This window comes from Nyctereutes procyonoides, unplaced genomic scaffold, assembly GCF_905146905.1.
Source record: "Nyctereutes procyonoides isolate TBG_1078 unplaced genomic scaffold, NYPRO_anot_genome, whole genome shotgun sequence".
Taxonomy (NCBI): Eukaryota; Metazoa; Chordata; class Mammalia; order Carnivora; family Canidae; genus Nyctereutes; species Nyctereutes procyonoides.
This window is the reverse complement of record NW_026575137.1, coordinates 9,762,823-9,778,171: the sequence shown is the minus strand read 5'-3', so window position 1 is coordinate 9,778,171 and position 15,349 is coordinate 9,762,823. Positions and strand designations below refer to the sequence as shown.

The window sequence follows — 15,349 nt, the reverse complement described above, 5'->3', positions numbered from 1 at the left end:
AGATGTCAAAACATCATACATACATACAGCAAACTTTAAAAATATAAAGAACACGTGTTCTATAATACAAACTACCTGTTAAGTGCCCGTCTGCGCGCTTCATCTCAGATACGGACTGTTCTTGCTCTGACTGCCCTTGTCCTGTTCAGGTCAAATGCCGCCTTTCTCAGGTAGAAGTCCTAATGACCACGGATGCACAGTTTGGAGCTTTCTCATCACACCCTGGTGGCTGTAGCACTTTTCAGATCACTGAAATTATTGGTTAATACACCGGCTTCCTCTACCAATTCTAAGACCCTTCTGAGAGGCTCTGGAGTGGGAACAGGTGGAAATATTGTTTGAATGAATAAATACGTAACTCTCTCCCAAACACAATATTTCCCTCTCTTCCCTTTTTCCTAATCTGTACCATGAACCATGCCTACAACATGGTATGAGGACAGCTCCTTCTTGGCTCCCGTCACCGACCGCTGTGACATCTACTGGGGAGAGGGGGGAGACCTCTTCCTGGTGAGGTCGGAAGGCTGAAGCGTAAGTAAGGCTCAGAATTTTTTTTTTTTTTTTGGTCAGTTACTGAGATCAGTAATCTGGGTTTTAGTATTATGGAATTAATTTACTCGCAAGATAGAAAATATACTTGGAGGCAGATGTTTTATTTTTTTTAACTGTTGCAGACTTTCCTTTTTTTTTTTTTTTTTTAAGATTTTATTTATTTACTCATGAGAGACACACAGAGAGAGAGAAAGAGGCAGAGACCCAGGCAGAGGGAGAAGCAGGCTCCATGCAGGGAGCCCGACATGGGACTTGATCCCAGGTCTCCAGGATCACGCCCTGGGCTGAAGGCGGCGCTAAGCCGCTGAGCCACCCGGGCTGCCCAAAGGCAGATGTTTTAAACTAAAAATTCTAAAACTTCTAGTGTTTAGTTTATTCACTGCCATAAGTTTATCTTCACAAGCTAATCCTTACCACAAGTGGTAAACCAAGGGTATTATTTCCATGGCAGAGACGCAGACTAAAGCTCAAAGATTTCAAATGATTTTTTTTAAGGTCCCAAAGCTGGTAAGTGATGGGGGCAAAAATTCTAATTTGAATCCAGGGCTTCTGTTACTAAATCTGGAGCATTTTCCATTAAGCCACATGGCTCCTTGACTTCTATTTATTTCCCTTCAGCTTTCATCAATATTTGCAGACAACAAAAGGAAGACCGATTTCGTGCCTGCAACCACTGAATTAGTGATCATTTTGAATCCTTCTCAATCTAGGTAACCAGCAGAGCCTTCTCAAAAGGGGGTGTTAGGACAGCAGTGCCAGAGAAATAGGCAAATATAAACATCTCATAACACAGAGACTGATCCACAGAACCATGCTAGGGGCCTGGGCATTTCTGTGGGGGACACTAAACACACAGCAGCTTATGAAGAACCTCTGGGTGAACCTAGATTTTGCTTTCTTACCAGATGATGAGGAGACTTACCAACTGTTTCTAGGCAGTCAGTAAAATTGGGGGCATAAGATAGAAAGTACAGTAAATCAGTGCTACAGAAATAGACAAAAGATTATGGATCTAATGGAACATTAGGCACCTGATCACAGAATTTAAATTGTAGCAATGTGAACAGGGGACTCAACAGTGTGTGAAAATCTGAACACATTTTTATGTATCCAACCAAAATAAAAAGTAATATTGTATAAAACCAGTGTGAAATTATTCTTCAAAATGCCTTTTCTCTGTGTTAATTAGGTGAGCTGACTGATCCTATTTTTTGAAATTCCCATTTTCAAACATTCACATTAATATTAACTTCTCATGTATGAATAAGAGTTTGATTTCTCTCATATGCTTCTGAGCAAGTGGTTTTAAAAATCTATACTATTTATTTCTCTTTGCAGCTTTTATAAAGGCATTCCTGTACTTTGACCCTTCAGAAACTGTAGTTTCAAATGCTTAGCTTCTTACCCCTTTTTTCTCCTCTGTCATCCTTAAGATTCGAAGACATGTAAAAGATTCAACTTTGGCAAAGACTGGGGACACCTGCTGCAATAGTGTTGTTCATTCCTAAATGTTATTTCATGAAATACACATTAATCAAACAGGAAATGGAAACATCTAAGGATTTATTCCATATTTTCAACTCAAAAAACATAAACAATATTTACATAGCATTATATTTCAGTATTTACACAGCATTAACAGAAAAGGCAGTAAGAAATGATGGTTGGGGGTCAATGATCATTATACCTGGAATACAAGGATGCCTTTCAAATGGTATGCAATGAAAATCATATCATGGAAAATTATTAACTACTTGGCTCAGAATTTACATTGAGTGTAGTTTTGGATCCAAATAAATACAAGCCTACTGACTTATGAAGCCTAAGTGTGTTTTTAATAAGTCACCTTGTCAATATAACATGATAAATTTATGGTTATTTATAATCTTTAAACATAACTAAAGAACAAAACCTTGCGAGTGCTCTTAAAATGCTAAGTAATTCAAAATGTATAAAAAACTATTGGGAAAAATGTCACACATTATGGCTTGTTTAAAAAATGTAAATGATAATTAAGAAATATACACTCTTGATGGGAAGGACATATTGACACAATGATATAGGTATAAAAAATAATGAATATGTACCATTTCATGAAATGCCTATTAATCCAGTGGTGAATCAGTCCACTGCCAGTGTGAGCAATTAAAATGAGGCAAATCGAGTCAGCAATATACAATTTCAAATTTCTAAGTACTTGAAAGCATTTTCCAACATTTATTACCATAACATATGTAAAAACTAGAAAACACTGAACTGAAAACTGCTTGAACTTGGAATAATCTTGTCAAAGTGAGAAAATGTAGGCAAATCCCAGTTTAAAAAATTATCTACAGAGACAAATGATGGGATTGTTTTATCATTAAAAAGTACTTTGCTGACAGCAACATTTAGATTTCTTTTGCCCCACTGTCAGTGTATCTAATTTATGAGTTCTTGAATTAAATACCATCACAAACGGGAAAACAACATTTTTCATTATACCACTGTATATATGCACAAAGAAGTTATGAATCCACAGATTACAAAAATAAATCTTTCTTTAGCTTAGAAAACAAATAAAAATAGAAAAATTTGTATTCAAGGTTTTAAAAAACTGTGGCAAACTAATCTGATAATTATGACTGTTTTTGCCATAACTATATTGTCTTGATCTATTCAAAAAATTAAATCAAAAATCTTTGATCCACCAATGTTTTGGATGCCAAATTCTTCTGTCCTACTGTATTACGTATAAATCTAAAAATCTGGAAAAAAATTAAAACAATTCAGAATAGAAAAATATATAAAGAAACATATGCACATCAATTAAAATATCTAACTTAACCTAGCTAATTCTGTCAACTATTTATTTTCATGTATCAGGCATCTGTATTCCATGGTGATGCACAAAATTATTTCAAGAGCATTTATCATCTTTCATAACACCAAACAAGTGCATATTCCTATTTAGAATATATCTTAATTAATTAATACAAGTCCTCTCATGTTCACGGAATATACTATCAAATATTTTGAAGGCAACTTACCTCTAGCTTTAAAAGCTATGGAAACATCAAAAGCACAGTTAGGGATAGAATTTGCTTATAATTTTAGATCTCTGTCAAAGACTAATTATATGTTACTAACTCATACTTCCTTGACATAATGGGGGAAAATTTGAGTGATATTAATAACAATATTTCCAGAGAAATTTGTCATTTTTTAAAATCTCCACTTCAGGCTCCATACCCATCCAGCAACTATTGTTTTAACCACACGGGTAGAAACTGTGTGAGTGTCACGACAAAGGGGCTTCTCTGTGGTTGAGTCCTGAGCCCGATCTCCCATCCCCTGCCCTCCGGAGCTTGCCTTTTTGTTACAATAACAGCTGGTGCAGAGGGTGAAGGGAACTCTCATTATTGCTACTTTTTTTTTTTTTTTTAATTTCAACTTTTTATTTAAATTTTAGTTAGTTAATATATATGGTAAAATTAGTTTCAGGTTCTAATTACTGCTACTTCTGGCATCTAGGAGATCAGCAATTTAAGTATCTTCCCTGCTTTTCACAGTTGTTCAAGCAACTTATGCCTTCCACAAGACCCCAGTATTTCACTGACCCTGAGGAGAGTGTAGTTGATTGAAATGTTTCTTCTTTTTTTGGTGGGGATAATTATTCTAAATCTTTACAAATTCCTGATAAAAGCAGACATTGTTATTCTCTGCTATAAAATATCTACTTTCAAAGTATCTGTTTGAAAAAAAATCCAGAAAAGATTTTTAGACTTACCTCTTGTTGCAGGTATGTAAGGAAGGCCGCTAGAACAAAATTTTGGCAAGCCAAATCCACAACACAGAAGAACAGCAGATCAAAAATAAGAAGAGTGGTTTCATTTCCATAATATAGAACACTGCTGAAAGAATATCCTTCATCTATTAAGAAAAAAAAAAGCAATGTATAAGATATAAATTAGAAACTTTAAAATAGAATAAGCTTCTGATAAATTTCTGGTGTTAAAATTTGGGTACTTAATAAAACATAACAGAAGCTACTACTTATAATACTTTATGGCTTTCAAAACAATTAAAGGGTATTAAAATTTGCTAATCTCAAAAGTCAGTAATGGAACTCTGCTCATAAAAAATAATTAAAAATAAATAAATAAATAAAAAATTTTAACACTTGTACCAAGGGTTGGTAATTGCTAGTAGTGTGAGTATATATAGTCAATACCTTCCAAAGACCAGGTAATGAATATCCCTTATTTGTTTATGTAACTAAAGGTCAAAGAATCTTAGATTCTCTAAGATAGACAAAGTTAAAAACACAAAAACAAAACCAGCAAGGATGGAGTAGTGCATAGTGAGTTATAATTTGTGTCTTAACGGTTAGTCCTCTGAGGTTCAGCTCCAAGACCTCTTTTCTTTTCATTCCACAAGGAGGGGTTTGTTCTTCTTGGGATGTAAACCCTCTTTTAAGATTCTGATGAAAGCTACAGACCCTTTCACCAGAGTCAGGGGACGGAGGGAGTCCATATATACAAATCTGGCATGTAATTTCAGGGAGATCCAAGGAACCAATGAAGCTGTTCATGGATACCCAGTTAGGAACTCCTGTTTTAAAATAAGGGGACGGCCGGTATGCCTCAGAGTGTCAGACAAGGATTCTGGGATTTGCTCTCCAGCCTCTTTATCTTTCATGCACTCTTACTATGTCCCACTTCATATCAGGCTTCAATCATAAAATTCATAAATATAGAATGCCATTTTCTCTTTCTGTACAAATATCTTTGCCTTTTTCCCTTGATCCTCCCACTTGACAACTGTTTTTAGGATGCAGTTCAAACTTTTCCATGTGGTCTCTTCTCGTTTGTATGTCTGGTTAGATTTCCTACTCACTATTCGTACCTGGTGTAACCTGTGTCTGCAGAGACTTCCATCCCAGCATCACCCCACTCATATATTCAAGATGCTCACTGGTCTGTGCTATGTATCCTGGGACTGGCACGACACATGACACTCAATAATGCATGAATAAGTGATACCCAAGCCAGGACATAGGTGATTATTACCAACCCATATAGGAGGTCATCCAGCCACATTAAAAGTGACATATAACCTACCCTTTTAATGATAGGAAACCAGATGTAGGCACTATTCCTATCACAGATACCTACAATTTTTAAGAATTTGGATAAAATGAAAAAATTAAATGTTAAAGATTAATCACAAATATTATTCTTAAGTGTTTTATTAGTTTTCCACTGACTGCACATTCCCATAAAATCTGAATTTTATCTTCACCCTCGTCACTTTTATTCAGCATAGTACTGGACATCCTTGCCACAGCAAACAGACAAGAAAAAGAAATAAAAGGCATAAATTGATAAGGAAGAGTTAAATGGTCAGTATTTGAAGATGACATGATACCATACATAGAAAACCCTAAAGATTCCACCAAAAAACTATCAGAAGTAATAAATGAATTCAGTACAGTTTAAGACACAAACTTAATACCCAGAAATCAGCAGCGTTTCTATACATTAATAATGAAGTAGCAGAAAGAGAAATTAGGAAAACAATTCTATTTACGATTATATCCAAAATAATAAAATACCTCGGTATAAATAACCAAGAAGGTGTAAGATCTGTGCTCTGAAAACTATAAAACACTGATGAAAGAAATTGAAGGTGCTACACACAAATGGCGAGGTATTTCATGCTCATGGATTGGGAGAATTAATATTATTAAAATGTTCATACCATCCAAAGTAATCTACAGATTCAATGTAATCCCTATTAAAAACACTAACAGCACTTTTTACAGAACTGGAACAAATAATACTAAAATCTGTATAGAACGACAAATAGCTAAAGCAATCTTGATAAGAAAAAACAAAAGAAAAACTGGAGGTATCCCAGTTCTAGATTTCAAGATATAATACAAAAACAGACACATAGATCAACAGAACAGAACAAAGAGTCTAGAAATAAGCCTACCCTTACATGGTCAATTAATCTATGGCAAAGAAGGCAAGAATATACAATGGGGAAAAGACAATCTCTTCAATAAACGGTGTTGGGAAAACTGGACAGCTATATGCAAAGAATGCAACGGATCACTTTCTTACACCAAACACAAAAAATAAACTCAAAATGTATCAAAGACCTAAATGTGAGACCTGAAATCATAAAACTCCTAGACATATGCAATAATTTCTTTGATACTGGCCACAGTAACATTTTTCCTAGGTATGTCTTCTAAGGCAAGGGAAACAAAAATAACAATAAGCTATTGGGACTACATCAAAATAAAAAGCTTTCCATAGTAAAGGAAACCATCAACAAAACAAAAGAGGCAACCTATTGAATAGGAGAAGATATTTGCAAATGACATACCTGAAAAGGGGTTAATATTCAAAATGTATAAAGAACTTACACAACTTAACACCAAAAACCAAACGATCCCATTTAAAAATGGGTAGAGGATCTGAGAGACATTTTCTCAAAAAAGACATACAGAGGGCCAACAGACACATGAAAAGATGTTCAACATCACCAGGGAATGCAAATCAAAACCACAATGAAAACTTTATACCTGTCTGATTGGCTAAAATAAAAAAAGATAACAAATAACAAATACTTATGAGGATGTGGTGAAAAGGGAACTTTTGTGCATTGCTGGTGGGAATGTAAATTGGTATAGCTACTGCGGAAACCAGTATGGAAGTTCCTTAAAAAAATTAAAAAGTAGAAATACCATATGATGCAGTAATTCCACTACTGGGCATTTTCCCAAAGAAAACAGAAACACTAATTCAAAAAGATATAGTCTCCCCTATGTTTATTGTAGCATTATTTACGGTAGCCAAGATACCAAAGCAAGCCCAAGTATTCATCATTCACAGACGAAGGGATAAAGAAGAGTGAGATATACAGATATATATAGTCACACACACACACACACACACACACACACACACACACACACACGCAGGAATATTACTCAGCCATAAAAGGGTGAGATCTTGCCATCTGCAATAACATGGATGGATCTAGAAGGTGTTATTCTAAGTAAAATAAGTCAGACAGAAAAAGATAAATACCACATGGTTTCACTTAACATTGGAATCTAAAACACAAAACGAATGAATAAACAAACAAACAAAAAGCAAATCATACCTATAAATACAGAAAACTGATGGTTGGCAGAGGAGAGGGGGTAGGAGGAAGGACAAATGGGTTAAGGGGAGTGGGAGATACAGGCTGCCCGCTACGGAATGAATAAAAGGTACAGCACAGGGAATACAGTCAGTGGTATTGCAATAGTCATTTCATGGTGCTATGGTCGCTATACTTGTGATGAGCAGAGCGTAACACAGAGTTGCTGAATCACTAGGCTGTATACCTGAAACTAATGCAACATCATCTGTCAATTATACTCAAATTTTTAAAAAATCTGAATTTTTTGTGTTTTACTCTCTCTCTTCTAGGTCTATCACTGATTTTGAAATTTTTTCACTTTCTTCAGAATAATTATCTTTTACATTTTTGTTTCCTGCTACATGACATGATAAAATGGAACACGGAAAACTACTATCATACCATGAAGTTAACTAAGTTCATTACGTTTCCTTTGTTTTTATATAAAATTATAAAATTAAAAAAAATAACTACAAGTACTCTTTTTTTTTTTTTCAAACTTTGAAAATAGTAATCAAGTTCCGCAAAGGCATTTGAAGGATACCATTGTAAAAGATGCTTTTTTCCATTGGTTCCATGAATTCTATTCCAAGAATTCTTTCAAGAAGCAATTTATCTTTTATAAAGTAGTCCATTTCCTTATGAACCTAATATAAAAAGATAAGCATTATTTCAAAAATAGCATGAAATAAATGTTTCCCAACTAATGTAAATCAGAAAGAGAGAAAATGAAAAATGAATAGTACATGAAGAAAATCTGTTCTTTAAAAAGACTGGTCTTACTACAATGGGCTTTATACCAAGATTTTCTTCAGAAATGTTTTAAATTTTAAATGTCTTTAGTCGTACTTAGGGCTATACTTAAAATCAACTTTTAACAAGCTTTTCAGGAATACAACCACAGCATAGCATATTTCTATAATAAAAAATATAATAATATTTTAGTAATTAGCTAACAAAATTCCAGCACAGGCATACTTTAAGGGAATCATCATTATGCTAATAGATGCATAAAATGTCACCTTATTTTTATATAACCTAAACTCTATCCTTAAGTCACAGTATTAATTTTGATAGGTGAAAAAAGAAGGGTTCTAAGTTCACTGACTGGTTAACTAAAATAACTGACATTACTGGTTAAATTTTTAAAAATTATATTTTGCTTCTAGTAGAAATATAAATGCTAACATACATACATGATCGATGAAAGAGCCAAGAAATTTGTTCATAGTATGATATGCTTTTATACTCTGCTCAAAAGTGCTTGCTGATGAACTCAATAGTCTGGCAGGGCCATTTTTCTAATGTGAAAAAGAGGTAAGAATAAATGCAACATGTCTTACATTCTTGGTTTTTAAATAAGATGAAATATTGGCAAAATATACCTGAATTGTACTTTATACAAACCCTTGTCAGTGTCTCATGAATTCTGTCATAGTGCTGTCTCATCTGGCTAGAAATCGCAATCTGAAAAGTCTGACCATCTGTGTTGGGTACCAAACCCCGCTGGCTACACAGATTTTCCTGAAAAGTTAAAAATTTAAAGATCATGAAAATTTTGCCTATTTCAAAAAGAAAATACAACACTTTTCTTTTAGTTAGTATCACATTACAAGACAACCTGAAATTTTACTGAAACTATACTTGAGACAGAGATTCTGACATTACCCAAGGTTCCCACTCCCCTCTGGATTTTACTAATTTCTATGTTGTCATATGCCGTTCAGGTCTCTGTATCATCTCCTGTATCCTGCTTTAGAAAATCCACACTAAATTCATTGTGTATTGGTATTTGTAGCTTCCTTTATGATTCATTTTATTGCTCTTTAGTGCCTGTCAAAAAGTGTAATCTTAAACACTTTTATAAATAGTCTTTTTTTATTTTCTAAAAACTTTTAGAACACTTCCTTAATTAAATACAATAAAAAAGTAGCATGATATGTGACTAAACAGTTAATATCATGGACCAGATATCCATTTCAGGTCTTCCTGACACAACCTGAATCCCGACAGCAAAAAATTTTGCTTTACCTCACCCCTTAGCTACTTCCCTTCCATGCTTCAAGGTCAGCTCAAGTCCTCCTGCCTCCCTTCTCTTGCCTTATTTGCTTATTCCAGAGCTTAATATTAATAATCTCTTTGTCTAAATTTAATCTGCAAACATAATATAACACTTGGTTTTCTACAGACTGAAAGGAAGTCTACATGCAGTGAATTTCTCTAATTAAAAACATAATAAAAGCTTTTTTTCCTGATTAAATCATTACATGCTACTGAAGAGAATTTATAAAATATGGAGAGGTACAGAAAAGAAAGAAAAGAAAAAAAATCCCCTATGATCTCAACATCCAGAGATACAAGTATTTTAAGGTATTTTATTTCTAGTTCTTTGTCCAGGCATACAGATATAGATGGCATAAAACTGGGATCACGTCGATTTCTTTTTCACCTAACATTATATCCTAGCAACTATGTCATTAAATATTCTATAAAACATGATTTTTATGTCTACCTAAGAATTTTACTGAGTAAGAAAACCAACTGATTTAATATTCTCTTTTAAATAATCCCTTATAAATAACCACTGTGATGAAGATCCTGAACCCAATTAGCTATTCACATTGCTAATTATTTCCTTGAGTGAGATTCACAGAATTAGTGAGTCAAAGATAATGATCTCTTAAAAAGCTCTTTGTATATACATTTCCAAATGCTTTCCAGAAGATTTGTAAAAATTTATCCTGAGACCAGTAGTTTTATGGGTGCTCATTTCATCATGTCCTTGATACTAATATGTATTAGCTTTTTTTAAAAAAAACTAAGCTAATTTGAAGAGGGAAAAAAATATAATTTTTTACGTGTATTTATTTATGACGATACATTTTTAGGGGGTTACTAGTCTCTATTTCTTATTTATGTACTTAAAAATTATTTTATCATTTTTCCATTGAGGTTTTAACTGTCTGCTTAATGATTTCTATGATTTTCAATATTGTTATCAGTAACTTTATCATATTTGTTATGGGAATTTTAGCCAAATTTGCTTTTATTATATGATTGTTGGCCACATAAATGTTCTCCATTAATGAAGTAAAATCAATTAATAGTCCCTTTATATTCTTTATGCTTATAAAGTCATCTCTCAATCTCAAATATTCTTTTTTTACATTTAACTTTTCAAAATCAGGTGTGATTTCTAATGTACATAATACAAAGAACAGTAAACCATCCATCACTCAACCCCAAATCTGTAAATACTTTCGTATATATCTCTAATAAGGTTTTAGCAACAACAAAAAAGCCCACCATGCCATTTTCACACCTAATAAAATTAATCATTCCTTAATATAATTTAATATTTAGTCCTTAAATTAAGTCTCCCAGATTATTCCCAAGGATTTTTTTTTAATTATTGGTTTGAATCAGGATCCAAAGCCTACACATTGTACTGTTTTGTTTCTAAATTTCTCTTACTATCTAACAGTTCTTCCACCCCCACCTCCACCACCACTCTTCTTTACACACCTTAGATTTGCTGGAGACACTGGGTCATCTGTCCTGTGAGACATCCTGCATTCTGAGTATGGCTAATTGCTTCCTATGATACTATTTAATTTATCCCTTTATCTCTTCTATTTCCTATAAATTGGTGGTTAGATCTAGAGGCTTGATTATATTCAGGTTCCACTTTCTTAGGCAAGAATATTTCATGAGTGATATTATGTACTTCCTACTGCATTATAACTGGTAGTGATTAATGTTGGTTCTCCTAATTCTTACTTGTAGTAAGATGGAGCCAGTGTGTTCAGACTATGTCAATCTGATTCCTCATTATAAAGCTCCCTGTCAGCCTTCACTTAATTGTTTTAGCATCCACTGCATTTTAGCCTATCTGCAATAATCCATTAGTCACTACAAAATGGTAACTTACCAAGTTAGAGTTCCTTTTATTTTCTTTTATAAGAAAGAATTTCCCCTCGTGGAAAGAACTTCCCCTCATGAACTATATTTCAAAATAAACAAAGTATTTTGAAGAGGGGAAAAATACGATTTTTTACCTGTATTTATTTATGACTATACATTTCTTAGGGGTTTATTAGTCTCTGTTTCTTATTTATGTGCTTAAAAATTATTTAACCAAAATATTCTTGTTATTTTAAAATATAGTCCATATAGGAACCGTAGGATAAAATTTGATTCTTTCCCTTGATCAATGTTCAGTGTAATGAGTTGGTTGGGTACTCTAGCAACTTTCAAAAGTAATCAATGGGGAATTTTTAAAAATATTACTACAAATCCTAGATTAAGAAAAGCGAACCCATTTTTCAATTAAAAACTGAAAGATGTTAAATATATTCATACCGCTTCTCTTTTAAGGTTCATATTCATTTCTTCCATATTAGTATCTGCATGCCCATGTACAGATCTACCATGAATGTAATATCCAAAGCATTTGTGGGATAACAGAAACACTGATATCTATAAAAAGAGAAAAACAAACAGCAACTCATGTAGAAAACAATAAAAATTAAGTTTTAAAAAAAATTGCTTCCTTTCTCTCAAAATAAAGAGGGTTGAATTCTTGGAAAATATATAAATAGGACAATAAGGTAATAAAGGGTAATTATGTTATTATTAAAAAGTTGAAAAGAGATTGAAGATATTTTCTAAGAAAGGAAGTGTTAAGATTGATATATGAAAACTTTTCAGGGACTCTGCTGAGTGAATCATTTGGTGGAGAAGGAATTCATAATTAAGAAATTGCAAATGAGGAAGAAACTAAGGCAGTAAACATTAACTTGTAGCTCATTACAACTATCTCTGGAATTAGCAATCAGTGGGAAATTGGACTAAAAAAATTCAATCATACCAAATCACTTTTAAAGCCTCTCTTAATGTACTCATGACCTTTAAAAAGGGAAAAATAACAGTTGCAAGATAAAGTCAGAAAGTACTTACATTGCTCATACAGCATAAATCCACAAACTGTCGAATTTTATCTTCTATAAATCTCTCATAAAAGACAGCAAAGAACATGATCTGAAACAGTAAGCCAAGTTCATGGTTATTAGCTTTTAAAATTTAATTTTCTTTTATAGCCACAATGTAGTATCTTAAGAAAAAAGAAAGTCCACCCAAGAACACAGTGGCCTTTAAATGGTTCCTGTGGGATAAAATACTATTTATCATTTCTGATTCCTCTGCCAAAGAAATAAGGTTTTGGGATTGTCTTAAAATTTATTGAGGGAGCCTATTTTGAATTTTAAGAACTTTTCTGTATCATTAAAACACAACAGGACAAACTTGGAGGGAGACAGGGGCTTTAAAAAATTTAGCATAAACAATATATTAATGGCCAGATTTATGTATAGTTCTGCAGTCCTGCTCATCTCCTAAATTTCAAAGCTATTAGAAAACTTGCTGCTTTTCAAATTAACATTCTGACAGAGTAGCACATAAAAAGCATATATCAAATATTCTACTTCAACTGCAGATAATACATTAAATATTGAAATGGAATGGTTTCAGGTATTTTCTTAGCTTTAATAATACCAGAAAAGGAAATTATTTTATAAATCAAAAGAGAAAAGTTAACATTTTAGACCTACTTAGATATATTTGAGAGAAAGATAACATTTCCTAACCATCCAGTTGAAAGGTGTCCCCCATTCATAACTCCAACCCGCCTCTCCTCATCTACTCTGTATCTCATCTCCCTACTGATGCCCTTCACAGCACTTGCCACAATCTGTAGCTTGCTCTTGTTAAGCATATCCTTGAGCCCAGCACGGTGCCTACAACACAAAATGTACTCCGATGTGTGAATGAATAAATAATCTACATCAGCTGATTTACTAGACACACTTCCCTAACATTCTATATACGTCTTGTTTTAAATCTGTGTAAAGGACCCTAAAAACAGCAACCTAAAAAGTTTAAAAATAAAAAATACCTCTTAAAAGTTGAAGAAGCTGGTTTAGGGAAATAAAAGAAGCAAACAATAAAGACTAACATTATGAGAATCAAGAAGACTTTAAAAAAAAAGATTTTTAAAAAAATCTTTTATTTGAGAGAAAGCGTGTGAGACAGAGAGAGCACAAGCATTGGGGAAAGGTAGGAGAAGCAGATTCCCTGCTGAGCAGGTAGCCCAATGCAGGACTCGGTCCCAGGACCCTGGGAATCACGACCTGAGCTGAAGGCAGATGCGTAACCGAGACGCTCAACGATTTTTTTTAAAGATTTTATTTATTTTTTTATTAGAGAGAGAGAGGGAGCAAGTGCATGCATGTGTAGGAAGGGGGCAGGACAAAGGGGGAGGAGGAGGGACAGCGGACTGCAAGCTGAGCACAGAGCCTAATGCCAGGCTCTACCCCAGGACCAAGATCACCACCTGAGCTGAAACCAAGAGTCACTATGACACTTAACCGACTGAACCACCCAGGTGCTACAACAAGACTTTTTATGGACAAATTCATGGAGCTATAGCACATTTTTAAAGGAACTCTTAAAGATACTTGAGGAACAAACCCTGACAAACCTAGAATGTTATCGTGGAGAGAAATATAACCAGAATGATAGCAGAATGAGAGAAAGGTGAGATGGTGGTACCTGAGATGACTAGTTTCTGCCCCAACAATCCTCTCCCCTTTCTCCTTAGTGACAGACCCCTCCTTGGAGTGGGCGCACACTGTTGCCCAGCTGGAAGGTACCAGCGCAGCGAGGTGTGGCCAAGTACATAAGTACTGGCCAAGGAGATGCTCAACGGCACTTCTGAGAAGGCTCTTAAAGAGAGTGTGCACTGTTCTCCTCAACTCCCTCCTTCAACTCCACCAGCCATTATGGACCACCAGGTGACCTGAGAGATGGATGTCCTGGGCGGCAGCCATAGAGCCACCCTGCACTGCACATCTCCACTCTCTTTTCTCATGGGAGAGATAAGGGTCATTTTAACTTCAGCCACTGCTATTTTGTTGTTGTTGTTGTACTCAACCAAATATGAAAAGCAACAGATGGTATTCTTCTAAATTCTCTACATCCAAATGAATCCCATCTATTCAGAAAAATGTGTACTGGTATAACTTTAAAATGAATTATTTTCTATTATATTGAAGATAAACATCAAACCCCATACTCTCTTGATCCTATCTCGTTTCAAATTCTAATTTGTTTGGCTTTCTTTTCTGATTGTTAAGCTATCCCTCACTGGATCTATCTCTGTAGTTTCAAGTTGAAACAAGTGTCACCAATTTAAAATAAATGTAAATTTTAAAAGTCTATCCTCAGGTTTCAGAATGCCACCTGGAACCAATTCAATAGGAATTTCTGGATTTTAATCCCAAACCATGTTTTAAAATAGGCTGTTTTAGGCAGGTATTTGTTTGTCTGGTTAGAGGTAGCTCAATCCGATCTTTTTTTTTTTTAATTTTATTTATTCATGAGAGACACAGAGAGAGAGAGAGAGAGAGAGAGAGAGAGAGGCAGAGACACAGGCAGAGGGAGAAGCAGGCTCCATGCAGGGAGCCCAACGTGGGACTCGATAGGTCTCCAGAATCAGGCCCTGGGCTGAAGGCAGCGCTAAACCACTGAGCCACCCCGGCTGCCCCTCAATCTGATC

The 15,349-nt window shown here is 34.4% G+C and overlaps 1 protein-coding gene across 4 annotated transcripts in view; it reads right to left on the bottom strand.

Annotated features, from left to right (window-relative positions):
• Positions 1-1,963: 1,963 nt before the first annotated feature.
• Positions 1,964-15,349, bottom strand: part of TMEM67 (transmembrane protein 67) — a 56,276-nt gene continuing 42,890 nt past the window's right edge. Inside the window, exons 22-28 of one of the 4 annotated variants that reach the window (XM_055303506.1) lie at positions 12,694-12,774; positions 12,097-12,213; positions 9,142-9,258; positions 8,931-9,035; positions 8,279-8,381; positions 4,322-4,464; positions 1,964-2,056 (exon numbers count right to left, since the gene is read on the bottom strand). In XM_055303506.1, the coding sequence (XP_055159481.1) occupies positions 2,051-2,056; positions 4,322-4,464; positions 8,279-8,381; positions 8,931-9,035; positions 9,142-9,258; positions 12,097-12,213; positions 12,694-12,774 (672 nt within the window). In that variant the 3' untranslated portion in view covers positions 1,964-2,050. Of the gene's footprint in view, positions 2,057-2,100; positions 3,300-4,321; positions 4,465-8,278; positions 8,382-8,926; positions 9,036-9,119; positions 9,259-12,096; positions 12,214-12,693; positions 12,775-15,349 lie in introns of those variants that run through there. The other 3 variants (XM_055303505.1, XR_008661610.1, XM_055303507.1) reach the window with 3 other exon arrangements.